This window comes from Myotis yumanensis, unplaced genomic scaffold, assembly GCF_028538775.1.
Source record: "Myotis yumanensis isolate MYYU_CA2020_CCGP unplaced genomic scaffold, mMyoYum1.0.hap1 SCAF_6, whole genome shotgun sequence".
NCBI lineage: Eukaryota > Metazoa > Chordata > Mammalia > Chiroptera > Vespertilionidae > Myotis > Myotis yumanensis.
The window spans coordinates 29,652,232-29,673,007 of record NW_027223757.1 but is presented as its reverse complement, the minus strand read 5'-3'; the positions used below and the strand labels follow the sequence as shown (position 1 = coordinate 29,673,007).

At 40.3% G+C, this 20,776-nt stretch overlaps 1 protein-coding gene across 8 annotated transcripts in view; it reads right to left on the bottom strand.

Moving 5' to 3' along the window:
• The window catches only part of UTRN (utrophin), a 449,337-nt gene that overhangs the window by 334,550 nt on the left and 94,011 nt on the right, over positions 1 to 20,776 (bottom strand). For all 8 annotated transcript variants that reach the window (XM_070417833.1, XM_070417835.1, XM_070417834.1 and 5 more), the window contains 3 exons: positions 3,125 to 3,217; positions 1,878 to 1,955; positions 1,457 to 1,549 (listed from right to left, as the gene is read on the bottom strand). In XM_070417833.1, the coding sequence (XP_070273934.1) occupies positions 1,457 to 1,549; positions 1,878 to 1,955; positions 3,125 to 3,217 (264 nt within the window). The remainder of the gene's footprint in view (positions 1 to 1,456; positions 1,550 to 1,877; positions 1,956 to 3,124; positions 3,218 to 20,776) is intronic.

Here is a 20,776-nt window from a genome sequence, read left to right as displayed (position 1 = left end):
AGGACACGTATGTAATACCTTAATCAATCAATAAAATAATAATAAAATAAAATAAAATAATGGGGAAGATTTGATAAGTAGCTAAATATTTACACAGTCTCAAAGTATATCTCACAAGATATTTTTTAATAACATAGGATAGTCACGTTACAGTGGAGGCATAGGCAGATACCACATTACCCAAATGATGAAAGTTAACCCTGCCAGAACAAACCTAATGGACAGTGTGTGCTTCCTGGTGAGGTGCACCAAGAATAAATCAACATCACTTTTGCGGCATTCCTGCCCAGAATGAATAACCTGAATCTAATCATGAGAGAATATCAGCAACACACATAAAGAGACATTCTACAAAATAACTGTCCAGTACTCTTCAAAAATGTCAATATCATAAAACACAGAGCCTCAGAAACTATTCCAGATTAAAGAAGATGAAAGAGACATGATAAGTAAGTTAGAACTATTAATGTTATAGTACACATTTTATATTATGACAATATATTGTAGTTATGTAAGAGAACTCCTTGATTTTAGGAGAACAATCTGTTTTTGAAAAATATACACTGAAGCATTTAGGCAAAGAGAAAAAGAGAGAGAAAACACAAATATAGACAATTGTTAACATTTGGGGAATCTGAGTAAAGGTACCTGGAATTTCTTTGAGCTATTTTAGCAACTTTTTTTTTAATATATTTTATTGATTTTTTACAGAGAGGAAGAGAGAAGGACAGAGAGTCAGAAACATCGATGAGAGAGGAACATCGATCAGCTGCCTCCTGCACACCCCCCACCAGGGATGTGCCCGCAACCAAGGTACATGCCCTTGACCGGAATCGAACCCGGGACCCCTCAGCCCGCAGGCCGACGCTCCATCCACTGAGCCAAACAGGTCAGGGCTATTTTAGCAACTTTTTGTTGTCTGAAATTTTTAAATTCAATATTTTTAAAAGGCATTTTCTTTTTTCTAGGCCAGGAAAACAGAGCAGTTTGTCCATCTCTTCCATTCCAAACTGTTAGGCGTTGAATTGTGTTCCCCGCAAAATTCTATGTTCAAGTCCTAACACCCAGTACCTCGTAATGTGACTGTATTTGGAGAAAGGGTCTTGAAAGAGGTAATTCAGGTAAACATATGGGGGGGGGGGGGTGCGGAAGGGGCCTCATCCAATATGACTGGTTTCTTGGCATAAGGAGCCAAGATTAGGATATGACATACACAGAAGGAAGACCCTGTGGGGACCAAGGGAAGAAGGACCCACAAGCCTAGGAAAGAGGCTGCAGAAAAAAACATCCTTGCTGACAACTTGATCTCAGATTTGCAGCCTCCAGAATTGGGAGAAAATAATTTCTGTTGCTGAAGCCACCCAGTCGGTGGTGCTCTGTGATGCAGAGCTCGGAAACTAATAACACAAATGACACATTTTCAGTGTCCAGTAGTAAGTGACTGAAAAGGCCCCACCTGCCAGTGCAAAATGATGCTCCACAGCAAGCCCAGCGTCAGCTTGTGATTTCCATCTACAATGTCCGTTCCTCCAATATTCACCAAATCCACCTGACACAACGAAAGACAATCAAGGTTAAGACAGTTTCTCCACGGAAGCTGAGGTTTGGAGTTGAGCACATCTGGACAGCCACACATGTGAATGATAAGAGAAATCAGGTAAACCCAAGTCTCAAAAATGTGTTACTTATACACGAAATGATTAAAGTGATCAGAAAAAGAGTGACTATTCCTTCACTCATAGAAAAAGTTCAGAACTTCTCATAAGAAAAATGTTTCCATAAATGAGCTGATGCCCGTGCACAGAGCAGGCGGCTGGTTTCAACAATAAATAATCCCGATGGCACCCAAGAGCCCCCAAGTCACCTGACCAACTTACATTGTTCTGATGTAAAACCTGCAGCACTCTGTTGACATTATTTAAAGCATGCACCCTTGTGGAACCACGTTCCTTCGGCTGGAAAATAAAACACAACATCAAGTGAGACAGTCCCTCCACAGCCTGACAAAAAAATGACATTGAGACGGACAGAGCGCAGCAGCTCAGCATGGAGAGCCCTCTGTGCTGGAGCTCTGGCTGCTTCTCAGGCCGCGTGGGGGGCTGGTGTTACCGGTGAACGTCAGGCGGTAGTTCCCTAGCTTGCCTGGCCACTGAAACCTCCAGTGAGCTTCCAAAAACACCAATGCCTCTTTGACTTAGTGAGCCTGGGTGCAGTAAAGGTTTGGAATTTTTAGAATTCCCTGGTGATTCTAATGCACAAAGTTTGGGGGACAAGGCTTCTTTTCTCTAAATTGGTCTGGATGAAGGGAAGTTTAGAAGTCGTATCACATCCATACTTCACTAGGGTGGACAGAGCCGGGGGGGTTCCGGGGCGCTATCCCAGGTTCCAGCTGCATTACAAGGGCCCACTGGGAAGGCAGGAATTGCCACCTGGGGAAAGGTGATCTGGGAGGCTTCTCCTGCCTCACTGGCCAGGCAATCTTATCTGAGAGAGGGATCAGCCTCTTCAGCAGGCCTGCCCACCGTCTGGAAGGCAAAAGGGAGTGTGCAGCACCCCACACTTTGGTAAGAAAGGAATTCATCTTTGGGAGTGCATCTCTCTATACCTTTTATAGTAATTCTACCTCTAGTGTTCAAGTCTGTATTCATAAAATTGCATCCTCTTCAGTAGCAGAGCTATTTCTGTGTAAGTATATGGTACCTTGCATATAAAGTAATAGAGTGGGATTTGATGGAGAAATAAAATAATACTAAAGATTTGAATAAAATAAATCTCATCATTTGGACAGCCTTGTTTTAATATTTGTTAAATAACATTTAACCGTGTCTCTATATGCCCTGCTATTCAAAACATTATGCCCTCTTTATGTATCCGTTCTTCTTTATCATTCTCTACTGGGCTGTCTGAGAAAAATAAACATTTGAGTAATTTTATCTTTGATAAACATATAGCACCCTCCCAGAAAGCCTGAATATTGCTCTATCAAAAAGTTCATTGAAACACTTTTTTTAACATTCGTATGCCAGCTTTTACATTTTGGGCAGCCCCAGTGGGTCCTCAAGTACCACTAATGCTGAGAGACAGGCAACGCCTTGGCCTGGTTCTCTAGGCTGACGCCTCTCACCAGCGATGCTCCCGTGAGGCCTTCCAGAAGATCCAACAGTTTCCTTCCATCTTTGAGGTCTGTGAACATATCACTGATGGGCGGTTTCCCACTCTGCGTAAGAAACAGTAAAATACCACTTAATTCAGCAGCAAAAATTCCATACATGCCTGGCAGGCAAAGGAATGGTTTATTTTTTCTAATGATCAGCTGACTATTCAACTTTGCCTTGTATCAAAAGAACAAATACAGAGAAAGTTGAAATCTCATCACAAATGTTGTGAGCTGAAGGATTTAAATTGCATTATTTCTTAGAAAGGGAGCAAATAAAGCTGTGGTTGATGTCAATACGCCGTGACGATGGTATATAGTCCTGAGAAGGAATAATAAGAAGATACAGTAAAAATATAAGTGAGTCTCCAAACACCTGGGTACAGAGGCCAATGGAAAGTGTGTGGGTCCTTATTCCATCACTGCCCTTACATTCATGGTAGGAGACTGTCTTGTTGTATTTCCATTATGGGAGCATGAATTTCAGCTCTTGGGGGCTAGGTCTGTATTTCTAGCAACTCCATTTCTGAATGATTAACATGCTTTGGGCTCTGTGTGGAAGTTCAGTATCGGTTCAGTGTTTTCAATAATAAAGCTTATAGAATTCTTAAACTCTCTAACTCTCATCCCTGATGGATAAATAGCATCAGCTTCCCCCGAGAAACAGGCTCTGGTGTTTGAAACCAGGAGATGCCACCCCATCCCAGGCGCATCCCATCCTGACTGTCTGTGTGATCAGACGAGTTGTGTGCAGCGGGACGATCACCCAGAGAAAATCAGGAAGCTCAGCCTTAATCCCAGGTTGACCATTAATTTGCTGGTGAATCTAAGTCAGCTATTGAACCTGTTTCTGAGTCACAGATTATAGTAAAGATCAAATAATTTCTACTACGTGAAGATGTCCAGAAAACTACAAAGTCCACTGTAGTAAATACTGTGTCATTCTGTCACATCAAATTACTCCCTAATAAAAAATTTTCAGAGATTAATCATCCTAGATGCTTTCAGTAATAAAGATATTTTATAAGCAATAATTATTTTACTTGCTTCCCTTTTTACTTTAAAAAACATATAAAGTCATATGAGGCAAAATTTTACTCTGAGCTTGAAATGGAGGAGGAAAACAGGAGCCATCTGAGGTTTCCTGAAACTTCACATTCATCCCCTTTTCCTCTCCTCCTCATTCATTCCATTTTTTTAATGAAATGTAATTCTTATTCAACAAACCATTTCTAACATGCGGCTTTTCCATATACTCTAAATACTCTAAATGAGGAGAAGCATGGCCAAGTTTTCAGCATAGAATCAGTAAAAGATAAACTATGACTCATTTGTATGTGAAACAAAGCTGCTCTTCTCTTCCCAGTTACCATTTTTGTGAGCAGCGATGGTGTCAGGGACACATAGATTATCTCCACCGACTGCAATAACAAACAGATTTGCATGAGACACGGTCCAGAGGCAGAAGTATCTCGGGAGGCAGAGCGAGGGGGAGTTTCCTGCACATTAAAGACCTCCTGCTGCTCTCAGGGAAAGCAAAGGGCAGAAGTGGCCGGGTCACCTGCTGCCTCTTACCTTCCCCTTCCTCCACCAACCAAAGTGCACTTCAGCAACCTGCTACCAAATAATCAGATTCATGGAGAGGTGAACAACCTTGGTCTTAGAGCGAAGTGACAAGAATAGAGGTCAAGTTCATGGGAGAACAAATAGGGCAATCTAAGCACAGGAAGGATTGTAGGAAATAATGATGACAAGGGCAGTTAAATAATGTCCGGGCAGCATTGAACCCTTCTCAAATTCACTTTCCATGTATAAACAAGATAATATAAAACAGCATAATATAAAATAAAATACATGTAAATATCTGTCCATGTTACAACTAATTATGAATGTCCATCAATGACCTCACTGTAGACAAGAAAAGCTTCCTACCCACCGTATAACTTTGGGCAAAGTTACCTGGGTTTTCTGTGTTTATTTGCTCATCTATTAAAAAACTAAAATGACAGCCCCGGCCAGTGTGGCTCAGTTGGTTGGAGCACACACTGTGCACTGAAAGGCTGCCGGTTCCATCCCAGTCAGGACACATAACTAGGTTGTGGGTTCAATCCTCAATGGGGGTGCATACAGAAGGCAACTGATTGATGTTTCTCTCATACATCACTGTCTCTCCCTCTCCCTCTCCCTCTCCCTCTCCCTTCCTCCCCCCCCCACCCACCCCCCCCACCCCCCCCACCCCCCACCCCCGCTCCCCTTCTCTCTAAAATCTGTAAAACATATCCTTGGGTGAGAATTTAAAAAACAAAAATACAACTAAGATGACAGAAGTTCAATAAGCAATATTGTCATTCATCTCATAAACTCTTAACTTTAATATTTCTACTGTCATAAAGGTGCCATAAAATTTCAACAATGTCTGAAAAGATGGATAAAACAAATAAGCACTTCTTCATCCCAGGAAGGGATGTAAAAGCAAGCTCTGAACCTGAGTACATGGTAGTGTCAATTCATAGACAAATATCTTCCAGGTCCTGAATTCACGAAGGGATACATCCCATTCAAAACTAAGGAATGTGCTGATAGGAGAGCACACCTGTGCTTTAGGTATGCACCATGAGATGGCGTAATTCTGCAGAACACTCACTGGATTCCTCCTTAAGTTCCACTGCTGCTCAATGGTGAAGTGGGAGGCGTTAATTAAGAGGTAGCATTATTTTTTCTGAATGAGACACTCTTTTCATCTCTCTCATATCCCATTCATTCATTCATCTACTGAGCAACAAATTTTGAGAATGTTTCCCTGTGGAGCATTCTGTTGAAACAAAGATGACTGAGACCCAGTCCTGTCTTTCTAGAAGCCACTCACTCAGACAAGGGCAGCCAATGCCTTTATTTTCTTTAAAAACACAAACCGTACCGTAACAACAACTCTTTCTTTATTCTGTTTCAAATTTTCAGACAAATATTGATGGCAATCAATAAGAAATATGTTTTGTGCTATCCCCTTATCCTAGCATTTTCTCACCCCACCCCCAAGGATGGTACTATCAGTGAGTACTCACTCCCTCCCATCTGTAACCTTCAGAAGGACCACGTGCAGGACGGCCAAAAAGGACAAAATACAACCTGTGAATCTCCTCCCAGAAGGTACCAACGCTCATACAAATCCAAAACTATGGTTCAAAATTACACAAAAGCACAGCCATGCTCACCGCACATATGACCAACCAATACATAATACTACATATCCCCAACAAACACAATTTGTCCCAGATGTGGATTGGAAAAAAAAAAAAAACAGCCTAAGCCTAACAGGAAGTTCAGCCTACAACCCAGAGAGTAACATCTGCAGGCGTGGTGATTCAGTGCACTGTGCCCTAGGGCATGGGGTCAGAAAATGTCTTCTGTAAAGGTCCAGTGAGGACCCAGGTTAGGTGCTGCTGGCCAGGGGGTTGGTCTCTACTGAAACCTCTCTATCCAGTTGTAATGTGAAAACAGCCAGTCATTACATAAACAAATAAGCTGGTCGGAATGATGACTGGGTTCCAATAAAACTTTATTTGTGGATTCTGAAATTTGAATTTCATATAATGTCCATGTGTCACAAAATATTTATTCTTCTTCTGATTTTTCACAACCACGTAAAAATGTAAAAAACATTCTTAGCTCATGGTCCATACCAAAACAGAGAGTGGAAGCATGCAATGTTCTTCAACATGGTAAAAGCAATCACTCAGACATGTTCTAAGAGATTTACAGAGATTTAGATGTATTATTTACTTGCAGTATTTGTTTCTTTATAATAGTATTTTAAGGTAAGGAAACTGAGACGTAGAGGTGACATGACAACTGAGAGTCAGAACCTGGATGGGATACCACAGAATTTGGTTCCGAACCCAGGTCCTCAAAGTCTGTGCTAAATTGTAACTAAAATTATGAGGTCACAAAACTGCAACATACAGAGAAGGAAATACTTAATCAGTTGGGAGCAGAAGGAAATACTTAATCAGAGGAAGTTACGTGCCATGACTTCCCAAAGAGGGCAACAAGATATATGTACATCACATTTAAATGAACTCAAGCTCATGGCTTTCAAGCAGAGCTGGTGCTTTCACAGGCTCTAACTCGGGACCCGCCCTGAGAAACAGTTTGGGAATGTCAGAAGTCATCGTTTAATAAAAATAAAAGCATTCTTCCAGACAGTTAACCTCTTATTTAGATTTTCGGTTCTTTACAAAGACGTATTTGCAGAGATTTCTCTGACAGAGAGAACAGTTTAATAATTCAATCAGACAAATATTTGGCGAAAACCTCCTTTGTGCCTGGTCTTGCAGAAATGCCAAGTTCAGGTCGCCCTCCCCATTCATATGACAGGGTTTCCATAGTGTTCCAATAAACACAAAGTAATAGAAACAATCTTGAACTTGGAGCACAGACACGCCTTGAGTCACATTTAACCTTAAAAAATAAAAATAAAAAAAGGCAACAACACTGTATGATTCCAGAGACAGAAGCTGCAAGTGACCAACTCTGGTTGCCCACCCCTCTGGTCCCCTTTTTCCCTGTATTTCTTTGCACTCTCTTTATGCCAAATTAAGTAAACTGATGCAATTCAGGTTCCTCACAATTATAAAATGTGTAGCTCAACCAATGAAATGAAGACTGTATGATCTGGTGAAAGAATGAAAACAGCATGGCTTTTGACTGAAAGCAGAATGAGTTCAATGAAATGCCTAAAGTCTTTAAACACCTTGACAATGGAAAACTAGCAAGATGTGCTATAGTCACTTAAAGAATCAGAGAGTAAAGGCTTAATTTTTAATTCATCCTTAAAAATTCATGGTGGTCACCACAAGATCTTAAGATTCCACTTAGAAGCTTGTTTGGAAGGAGAGAGGGAGAGAAGAAAAGGAAGAAGAAAGAGGGGAACAAGAGAAGCAGATGGCTCAGGTGACATACTAACACCACATTTCCTCCAGAGCAATGATTTGCACTGTATTCACGGAGGAATCAAACCAATGAATGTGCATGTACCTTAAAAATGACGGTATGCTATAAAACACAAGCTACACCACATAGTCTTTCAGAGCATCAGGAGTCATACAGCAAGTAACAGAACTGTTACCTTGATTTTGATAAGCAAAGTCACTGAGATAGTGCTCATAAAACTGCAATGGTAAGGACCCATATGTGGGGCTCACACACCATGGACAAATAACCAGGCAAGGGCTGCTGGCTGACTTAACCCCAACTCCATATGCATATCAGGCAAGGTCTGTAGGCAGACTAAATAGACAACACAGCTGATTCCACATATGCACATCTGGCAATGCAGTGGAGACGTTTGAAAAATGTGGTTCCTAAGAAGATGGACTTCCGTGGCACCAGGGCGAGGCATTAGTTATGGCATTGACAACGGTAGCGTAAAGGTAAATAAAGTGCCACTGTCTTTGTTTACTACAGGAGAGGCAGCTGCCTGCCCCTTCATTTCCCTCAGAGTGTCCGTTTAAAAACATTAACAGGCCCTGCAATCCCTCCTCAGGTTACCTAAAATTTTGAAAATATTTATTTGAAAAAATATATGTATCCCTATGTTCATGGCAGCATTATACACAGTGGACAGAACATGGAAACAAGTGAAGTGTCCTTTGATAGATGATTGGATAAAGAAAATGTGGTACATATAAACAATGGAATACTACTCGGCCATAAGAAAGGATAAATACTGCCATTTGCGACAACATGGATAGACCTTAAGAATATCATTCTAAGCAAAGTAAGTCATATGGAAAAAGTTAGGAACCATATGATTTCACTCACATGTGAGATATTAACCTGAAAGCCACAAACAAACACACAAGACCAACAAAAAACTCATAGACAGAGACAAGTTTATGGTGGTTACAAGAGGGAAAGGGGGTGGGAGGGAGGCAGAAAAGGGCAAAGGGGTCAAATGTATGTTGACAGAAGAACGCTTGGCTTTGGATGGTGAACACACAATACAATACACAGGTGATGTATTATAGAATTATCTACCCGAAACCTATATAATCTGTTAATCAATGTCCCCCCAATAAATTTAATAACATTTTTAAATGGTAAAAAAAATAAAACATAATAGGCCCAATTTTTTGACCAGGGATTAAGTTGCCTCTAAGTTTCCAATGCAAAATAACAAACATCTGAACACTCACTCAGGAGGTAGACGAGAGACCTCACAAGGTGTATCCATTTGTCCCTCCAGGAGATGAGTGCCCACTGTTCTGTCTTCTACTTTACCACATATTCATGTGAAATTCTGTCCAGACTTTCTAGTCTTTTGCCACTGCCTGCATGCAACTAGTCTGAACTGCATATTCAATAATAAATTGTGTTTTCCTTATATTCTATATTGAATAAAGGCCTTTTGTTAGCAGGTTTGTTTTTTAATTTCCCTAGCAAGGAAAACAATAACAATGTCCCCAGCACCCCAGTAAGGCTCCCCTCATGGTTAGTGGCGGCTGGCTACCTGTAGCAATTGCAGCTAAAAGCTTCTTAGGCCAGGTACAACTGGAAATGGGCCCAGTGCCCCCTAGCTCTGTTAAATAGAAAAGGCTTCTTTCCCTCAAAACCACCTCTCTTCACCAATCCTCTCTTTATAGCTCACTGGCCCACACTGGCTTAGGCCTACCCACCCAGGCTTACACTTTAAGATCGCTCCAGCCACTCTGTAGAAAGTGGAAGGAAGGGAATGGATAAGGTGAAACATGGAAAGGAAGAACCAGATGATAGGTTATTACAGTGATCCGTATGTTCAGAAATAATTTTCCAAGAAAAAAATTATTTTTGTTTGCAGGAGGCAGAATATACATTTGGCCATTCTGGAGTGGAACCTCCAGGCACACCTGAGAGGCAGTAGCAGAAGATGCAGGAGCCTGTGGGAGAGGCCCAGGCGTTAGAGGACAGGGGGCTTTCCCCTCCCCATGGGAGGCCTCCCGCAGAGAGGGGGTCCTTCCTCAGGCCTAAAATGCCTGCATTGGATGTGACCAGCAGGAGGACTGGAAGAGCTGGGGCAGGATGGACCTGAGAGTTAAAGGGCAAGGACCACTTAACCTGGCATTTACCCAAAGCTGGCCCTGGGTGGTGACTGGAGAGAGTATAGTGATCCTGGAGGGGAAGAGTGGGCGAAATTGGGGGAGAGGGTTCACACAGGCTGAATAAAAGAACACAAGTAGGCGGCTCTGCTCACTGCTTTCTAGCTGAAGGGTGAAAAGGCATTTCCTCTTAGCAGATTAATCCAAAACTGGATCATTAATTACAAAGATTCAGCCTATAATACCAAATGTATTTAACAACTATAAATACGAATAGGCTCAGTCAAAATCATTTATTAAGTACTCATATGTACAAAATACAGCTTGTTAAATAATATTTAATTTTCTTATTCTTTTATTTAATTATTTACTTAGGTGAGTAACCAGGTGAAAGTGACTTTTGCAAGTGTAATGTGTGGAACCAACCAACCAACAAACAAAAATCAAACAGAATGAAAACAAAACAAGCAAACTTATATAATATAGCCAAAACCTATCTAGAAGCTGTTTAAGAATGTGGAATACATTTTATTGTTTGATTTTGAGAGGTATTGGTGAGTAGACATAAACTGAAACTTCTTAAGGGGCCACTTGAATGGTTATGGCCCCTAAGACACTTAGTTGAGTGTTTTATATGCCTCACACATATTCATGAAAATAAATCAATGGTAGACCCAGTGTGTAACTGTGGGGCTCAAATCTCTACTGGAAATGCTATTTATTGTCACAGAAGGAAGCCTGGACAGTCTCCTTAACGAGACTTTAAAAAGGCTTAAACACCTGCAGGATGCTTTTGTTGCTCCCTCCTCTCCAAACCTCCCTACACATCTTTTCCCAATTCTATTTTTGTGACTATCAACTTCTAAGATGAAAAAAGGAGAAAACGATAGGCCACTAACAGCAACATATCACTGTCTCTAAAAGGAACACATTTGAATAGCTCTTCACGTTGAAACCTATAAAAAAAAATGCTCCAGATTTCCCCCTTTTCTGTTCTGTCGTTTTAAATGTCAAGTTTGGAATAGTAACTAAATGAAAACTTGGCTCACCTTTGTTTTCAAAAGGGGAAAAGCAGAAATATGCCCAACTCAAGTTCAGCATTTTTAAGTTTGCACATTTCTACCTCTAACCTTTATGTGTTAAACCTTTTTTTTTGAGAATCACCTCACTAAACCGATAAAAGAGCTTCAGCAATTTGTACGTCTCAGCTCTGCCAGATGAGAAGCTCTGAAAGTCATCCAAAGAAAATGCAGGCTTAAAGTCAGAACACATTTCCCAACAGTGAAGCAACAAGGCTGGTCCCCCAGGAGACCAGCCCACTAACAAACCAAAGGCTCTTCAAATTAGAGGGAACAAAACACTCACGCTTTACCCACCAGAAAATGGAATCAAGTGGGCTTACTGAGCCAATGCTTTAGTCTTCCATTTCTGTTTTAAAATATATATAATAGCACAGGCCAGGGATACCACAAGTTTGGGGTACCTGATAGGGTTTTAATTTAGCATTTCTAATTATAATCTTCCATAATGTTTCACAATAATGCCTCTCTATTTCTTAGCAATATGAGGCAAGCAATTATGATCAAGTGTGTCTCATAGCTAGAGGAATAAAAACTAAGAGACCTGAAAAAAATTGGCTAATAATCTGCCAGAGGTCAGAAATAAATGAGCCACATATCCAGCAAGAAGTGCTTAATTTCCTAACTCTTAGCTGCTTTCGATAATCATCTTCTTCTGAGCTTTACATAACTTTTCAAAATCCAACAACCATACGTTTTTCTATACTGTGTGACTTCTCAGGATAACCAAACTCCAAAGCACTGTGTACTCAGTGAGATATTAACAAGGACTTACAGCAAATTATACATATATAGTGAATGCTGTTTTAGCGATCATATTTCTTTTATATAGTTAAAAGTTGAAATATGGTTTTAGTTCCATAGTACTCAGTATTCTCAAGCTCTTTTCCAAATCTCTTTTATCAAGGAATACATTAAGCCAATTTTATGTTTTAAAACTCATTTTCTTCACTCTAAATTTATAGGTGGATCCTATTTGAAGACTCCTACCCAATAGACAAGGAAATGATACCTATTAAATCCAAATGGTGATTTAATAAACTTTGCAGCACACATCCAAAAAACCAGGTAAATATCAAACAGATATTTTGAAATCTTTGCATAGTTGGATTTGTTTGTTTTTTGAATAAATGCAGCAAAATCCCCGAAGCATTCAAATCCATGAAATAACACAGTTTATGCCATTTTGCTCTCATTTCCACATCCTATCTCTTTCCAATCAACTTCTAACTGGTTTATGGATATATAGTATTAGGCATTTAAATGTGTGTTTCAGTCACTGCCATTCATTTACTTATTACGTCTATAAGTACCCACTGGATGCTTGCGGAGTGCCTGGAGTTGTTTCAGTGAACAAAACAGACAGCCCTGCACCCATGGAACATACCACCGTCTAGGAGAGGAGAGACAAATACTTTCAGATACAATTATTTAAATTACAATTATGATGAGTGCTTCAAAAGATAACACTTTAAGAGTATAGAGCCTACCCACCCTACTCCGGGAGCTCAGAAAGTGTCCTGAATAAGTGACATTTAAGCTCAGGCAAGGAAGAGTAGCAGTTGGCCAGGAAATGATGGAGGAAGGAGTTGTGTACAAGCCATGGGGAGACCTGGGTGCGGGGGCACAGACTATGTGGCTAGAGCATAATTAGGGGGCAAGAGTAAAGTAAAATGAAATAAGGAGTAAATTGGGGGAGCGGGGCTAACTATTTAGGGCCTTAAAAACCGAATACAAACAAGGAGCAGCCATTGAAAGATTTTACAGAAAAAAAAAGAGATTATTAGGCTTACACTGTAAGATCACTCCAGTTACTCTGTAGAAAGTGAAAGGAAGGGGATGGATAAAGTGAAGCATGGAAAGGAAGAACCAGTTGGCAAAGTATTACAGTGGTCTGTGTGTTCAGGGATAATTTTTTTAAAAAAGGTAAAGTTGTGGATTTCATTCAAATGTAATATTAATATGTGTCAAAGACTTCAACTCATTAATTAATGAGGGAACCAGTAAGGTGTTAAAACTGGTTCAAAGTAGAATTCAAAATGCCATATGTTTATGTAAAGGAAAGGTGAAATAAATTTTTAATAGGTGAAAAACAGGTCTCTCCAGGGGGTAATAATCAATTACATCCCAAGCTACTTTACATTTTTATGAATATGTATCATTTGCATGACTATCTTCAAGTCACAGAGTTGCAGAGCAACTCAAAAATAATGGACGGTAGATAACCCAGATAGATTAGCTGGCAGGGCTCCCACTAATCTTTTCTGCCAATCTTAAAGTCTTTCACAGCTTTTCCTAACTCAGATAACACTGACTTGACAAAAGGTGTCGATAAATATGGAGAGGAAGAGACAATGTTGAATATATAGGGTACTGGAATCAACAAAGACTTGACGTTCAAAACTTTGGACGGGGAGGAAGCCACAAAGTTTTTAATGTTTGGAGAAGGAGTTTAAAGCAAATTCCTAAATGGCAGAAGATGCCATCAGGGTCTGTTGGATTTCCTACTACATGGGACCCACACCACAGGAAAGCAGCGGACTTGATCCAGAATTCTATTTTAAAGTTCACCACGATATACCAAAGGGCATGGATAAAGTAGGAGTGACATACAATTCATCCCCTTCAACAGATTTTTTTGCCTTGTGCTAGCTTCTCGATTACCTAGTGACACCATGCTCAAATACAACCTGACACCAGCTCTGCAGGAGTTAAGCCAAGCAAGGAGTCTATGGGAATCTCCCAATCTGTTCCTTTTCTGGTCACCAGTATGGAAGCAGTCAGACTTATGGACTTAAGACAGCCAGAAGAAACAAATAAAAAAATAAAAAATAAGTATATATATATATATATATATATATATATAGTATATGAAGTTTAACATATTTCTCTACTTCATTATATCCAAATATTCATAATTTCTTTGATATATTTGTTCTAGACTCATCCAAATTTCTTTTTTGACATCTATTTCTTATTAGAAGTAATCTAAAAGAAATTGTTTCCAGGATCAGCTCAACTTTTAATACTGTTTCTCCAAATAAAACAAGCTTTTAACTTCCGTGTCAGTTTAACATAACTTCAACTTTTACTGAGTGGTAACATTACTTGGGCTTTTCATTATCCTGGCAATACTTACAAGCCTCCTGGAACAAATGATTTGCATGGGACTAAAAGCCCTGATCTAATGTTACAAAATAATATATACATTATAAGTGTGAAATTTTAAATATCAAGTTCATAAAATCATCTATCCTGAGACCACTGGCAATCAAAGGCACCCAAAGGTTACCTGTGCCTCTACAACAAAACAAATTAAAATTTACAAAAAAAAATAATAATAATACCTCTGTCTGCTTGGAATAATCCTACACAGAAAACCACCAATTGTGCGAGCACTTCTACATACTTGACCTTTTTGTCAATGTCAGACAGTTTTCACGCTCCTTACATTCTCAGAGGCAAGATAAAATTTCCCTCAACAAAAAACTTGCAAAACCAGGGGTTGGAAGATGGCGGCGATATAGGCAGACGCGTCCCAGGTCTTGTCCCGGAGCAAACGGAGTAAGCAGCTGAAACTAATAACACCCACCCCGAATTGGCAAATTTACTCAGCTGGTGAGACGGCTTGCAGCCTGGAAGGGCAGACCTCCCCTGGAAAGGTTAAAAACCAGGGATCTGGGCAGGAAAGTTTGCCAGACCTGAGCCCAGAGGGTCGGAGGGAGACCGCATGGCAGACAGCCGCGTCTCTTGGGACAGACACAGACCCTGACCAGGGTAAGGAGTTCTGCGGGTTTGCTGGCGCCAGGAGATTTGAGATTTGGATTTTGTGATTGCGGAGAACTGAGACTAAAGGGGGCATCCTGAGGAACTGATCAGACCATGCAGTGCCCATAAGAGAGGAGCGTTTCCCAGACCGGTAAGAGGGGAGCGTTTCCGCGGCCGGCCGGCGTTTGTCTGTTTCTTTGTTTTCACTGAACCCTGCTCATAGGACAGTTCGGATACAGACACTCACCTGTGCTGAAGAGAGGGTGAAGGTGCAGACGAGGGGAATCTGGGGAGAGGCTGAGGAAAGAGGGGGAGCCGGAGGAGGTGGCAGCGAATTGAGTGCTGAGACCCCCTCTGGGCCCAGGACTGGGGCAGCCATTCCTCCAGAGGGTGGAATTCCTCCCCCTAGCCCCCCAGGCAAGGAGCACAGCCACTCCCAGATTCCACCCTGTATGAGATAAAGGACTAAAACAAGCTGATTAGCCCCTGGGAGTTACCAGGGTCTGGCCTATAGAGGGATTTTCAGTCCCACCAACAACACAGAGCAGGGTAAGGATTAAAAAAGGATAGAGAAGCTGTATAGCCTCAGAGGCCAACCCAAAAACACTGCCACCCAGAGGCTGAGCCACAAACTGACTCTTAGGGGAATACAAATTAAGGCAGACTGGATCACAAATACGGCCTGCTTTAAAATCAGGACTGTGATTTACAACACGGAGGAAGAGTGTAATGCAGGCAAATTCAACACTCTCCTAAATACCTGGCAGGACTAAGGCGAACCAGGCTGAAGAGTAGAAGAACCGAAAGACCATCACTACTGCAAATTTTTTCTTTTTCTTTTTCTTTTTAATTTTTTCACCTTTTTACCAAGAAACCAAATTTTTTTTTTCTCTTTTTCTTCTTTTTCCATCACCTGATTTTACCCTTTCAATTACCACATTTTTATTTTTAATCAGTATTATTACTGCTACCATTTTACCATTTTTTAAAGTGCCATTTTATTTTCTCTTTATTTTCTTTTGGGATTAGTGTTCTCCATTCTATTTTCATCGTTCCTTTAGCATTAATTTTCCCTATCTCAATTCCACCTCTTTGCTAAAACCCTCTTCCTTACTTTTCCCCTTTTGGTGTCCTGTTTCTCTTACCCTATTCCTGCTCCAGACTTTCCCAATTCCCTCTTTTTACCCCCTGTCTAATTCCACCCTACTTATATATCCTATTTCCAATCTACTGCTCTAAATCCTTATACACCTATTCTTTATCCTTCTTCACTTTCCAAACATTTTTTTCTCTCTTATCTTTATTGTTTTCTTGATTGTTGAATTTATTGGGCTTTTTTTTTTTTTTTTAATTTGTTTGTTTGTTTTGTGTTGTGTTTTTTCTTCTTTTTTAGAACTGGTTGTGAGGTTGTTTTTCTTTTTCTTTTTCTTTTTTTTCTGCTGGTTTTTCCCTTCCCTCCTCCACCCCACCCCAGTTATTTTTGTGCTTCTGTTTTCCCTTACCCCTCTGGATATTATTGGTGGTTTGTAGTTTGCATTCATCTCCAGGGATCTGTTGCTGGAATTTGTTGAGATTAGTGGCAGTTCTATTGGAGTTTGCTCCTCATACGGGGAGTCTCTTCCACGCTTCTACTTCATTCTCTTTTTTCGCTCTCTTTTTTTCCCCCCTCTTTTTTCCCAATTCTATTTTTTCACTCCTTTTTTGTTTGTTTTTTTCTTATTTTTCTTTTCTGTTCTCTCTTTTATCTTCTTCTCTTCTTTCTCCCTTATCCCCTAATTCTCTCAATTCGGGTGGTCACCTTTATTTGGGGTTATTAATATTGTGAATATACTTGTGTTCAGTGCCTGGTACGTTGTGCCTTGCTCTGTTGTATTTTGTGCCTTTAAATCAACGCAGCAGATCCAAGCAACAGCAGCCCCCTGAGCACCGCAGCCTCCTGATCACCACAGCCTCCTGATCACCACACCCTCTGTCTGTGGAACAGCAACTGTACTTGAAGCCTCCCCCTACCAGCCAGAAGAGCCAACACAGCTGTGAACAACACCCACCAGAGGAGCTGCTGCCAACTGGAAAGCAGCTGCTACCGCAACCATCTGAGCAGCAACCACAACCCAAGGAGCCCCTGCCACCCAGGGAGCAGCCACTGAACATCTCAACATCTACATATGTCAGCGAGATCAAACATGGGTAGGCAAAGAAACCCCCAAAGGAAAGAAAAGGAGGACTCCCCAGAAAAGCAGCTAAGTGAGACAGAGATATGCAACATGACGGAAAAAGAATTCAGAATAAGGTTCCTAGAGTACATGCACCACATGTTCAAGAAGCAAGAAGAAACAGATGAAAAACTCAACTACTTATGCAAGAAGCTAGAAGAAACAGATGAAAAAATCAACAACTTAAGTAAGTCCCAAGAAGAAATGAAGAGTGACATAGCTTCAATAAAAAACTCCATTGAAAGTATCATCAGTAGACTGGGAGAAGCGGAGGACCGAATTAGTGAATTAGAAGACAAGGAAGCAAAACACACTCAAACTGTACGGCAAATGGAGAAAAAAATTAAAAGACAGGAGGAGAGCCTAAGGGAGCTTTGGGACAACATGAAACGAAACAACATACGAATAATAGGGGTGCCAGAACAACAGAAAGACGAACATGGATTAGAAAACCTATTCGAAGAAATAATATCAGAAAACTTCCCTGAGGTGGGGAAGAAAAAAGTCACACAAGCCCAGAGAGTTCCAAACAAGGTGAACCCGAAAAGACCCACACCAAGACACATCATAATTACCATGGCAAATGTTCAGGATAAAGAGAGAATCTTACAGGCTGCAAGAGAGAGACGGAAAGTAACATACAAGGGATCTCCCATTAGATTATCAAATGATTTCTCAACAGAAACACATCAGGCCAGAAAAGAATGGACGGAAATCTACAAAGTGATGCAAAGCAAAGGACTGAATCCAAGAATACTCTATCCAGCAAGGCTATCATTCAAAATTGAAGGGGAAATAAGAAGCTTCACAGACAAAAAAGGGCTAAGGGAGTTTATCACCACCAAGCCAGCCATGCAAGAAATGCTAAAGGGACTGGTGTAAAAAGAAGAAATATCAAGCTCAGAAAGAAAACAGCCACATACACACACACAAAAAAGAAATGGCTACAAACAAATACCTTTCAATAATAACTTTAAATGTAAATGGACTAAATGCTCCAACCAAAAGACATCGAGTGGCTGAATGGATAAAAAAACATGACCCATACATCTGCTGTCTACAAGAGACCCACCTCATTAGAAGGGACTCACACAGACTGAAAGTGAAGGGATGGAAAAATATCTTTCACGCAAATGGAAAGGAAAAGAAAGCTGGGGTAGCAATACTTATATCTGACAAAATACATCTCAAAGTGAAGGCCATAACCAGAGATAAGGAAGGCCACTTCATAATACTAAAGGGATCAATACAACAAGAAGATATAACCCTGGTAAACATATATGCACCCAATGCAGGAGCACCCACATACATAAGAAAACTTCTGGAAGATATCAGGGAAGAGATCGACAACAATACAATCATAGTAGGGGACTTTAATACACCACTGACATCACTGGATAAATCCACTAGACAAAAACTCAGCAAAGAAACAGCAATCCTAAATGACTCACTAGATCAGATGGACTTAATTGACATCTTCAGAACACTTCACCCCACAGCTGCGGAATATACATTCCTCTCAGGTGCTCATGGGACATATTCAAAAATAGACCACATATTGGGTCACAAGCAAAGTCTCCACAAATTCAAGAAGATTGAAATCATAAAAAGCTTCTTCTCAGACCACGATGGCATAATGTTAGAAATAAACTACAATAAAACCAACCCAAAATACTCAAACACTTGGAAGCTGAATAGCATGTTATTAAATATTGATTGGGTTACCGATGACATCAAAGAAGAAATTAAAAACATCCTGGACACTAATGACAATGAAAACACAACAATCCAAAACCTCTGGGACACAATGAAAGCAGTCCTGAGAGGAAAGTTTATAGCTCTACAGGCCTATCTCAAAAAACAAGAAAAAATGGTAGTCAATCATCTAACTCTACAACTCAAAGAATTAGAAAGAGAGCAACAAGAAAACCCCAGAGTGAGCAGAAGGAAGGAGATAATAAAGATTAGAGCAGAAATCAATGAAATAGAGACCAAAAAAACAATACAGAAAATCAATGAAACCAAGAGCTGGTTCTTTGAAAGGATAAACAAGATTGACAAACCCCTAGCCAGGCTCACCAAGAAGCAAAGAGAGAGGTCCCAAATAAACCAAATCAGAAATGATAGAGGCGAAATAACAACAGACCCCACAGAAATACAAATGATTGTTAAACAATACTACGAGCAACTCTACTCCAACAAACTGGACAACCTGGAGGAAATGGACAAATTCCTAGAAAAATACAACATTCCAAAACTCAATCAGGAAGAATCTAAAAACCTCAATAGGCCAATAACTATGGAAGAAATTGAAGCAGTCATCAGAAAGCTTCCAGCAAACAAAAGCCCAGGGCCAGACGGCTTCACAGGGGAGTTCTACCAAACATTCAAGGAAGAACTAAAACCTACCCTCCTCAGACTACTACAAAAAATTCAAGAGGAAGGAACGCTTCCAAGCTCATTCTATGAAGCCAGCATCACCCTAATACCAAAACCAGGTAAAGACATCACAATGAAAGAGAATTACAGGCCAATATCCCTCATGAACATAGATGCCAAAATCCTCAACAAAATCTTAGCAAATCGGATCCAGCAGTACATCAGAAGGATCATACACCATGACCAAGTAGGATTCATCCCAGAGATGCAAGGATGGTACAACATCCGTAAATCAATAAATGTGATACATCACATAAACAAATTGAAAGAAAAAAACCACATGGTCATATCAATTGATGCAGAAAAAGCATTCGACAAAATCCAACACCCATTTTTGATAAAAACTCTCAGAAAGGTGGGAATAGAAGGATCATACCTCAACATAATAAAAGCCATATATGACAGGCCCACAGCCAACATCATACTCAATGGACAAAAACTAACACCATTTCCCCTAAGAACAGGAACAAGACAGGGATGCCCACTCTCACCACTCCTGTTCAACATAGTACTGGAAGTATTAGCCATTGCAATTCGGCAAGAAGAAGGAATAAAAGGCATCCAAATTGGAAAAGAGGAAGTAAAACTGTCCTTATTTGCAGATGACATGATATTATACATACAAAACCCTAGAGACTCCATCAAAAAGCTACTAGACTTAATACATGAATTTGGCAATGTAGCAGGATACAAAATTAACCCCAAGAAATCTGAGGCATTTCTATACACCAATAGTGAACTTTCAGAAAGGGAGATCAGAAAAACAATCCCATTTACCATCGCACCAAAAAAATTAAGATACCTAGGAATAAACTTAACTAAAGAGGTTAAAAACCTCTACTCAGAAAACTACAGGACGTTGAAAAAAGAGATAGAGGAAGACATAAACAGATGGAAGAACATACCATGTTCTTGGATTGGTAGAATCAACATCATTAAAATGTCCATACTACCCAAAGCAATCTATACATTCAACGCACTTCCCATTAAAATACCAATGGCCTTCTTCACAGATCTAGAACGAACTCTCCAAAAATTCATCTGGAATAA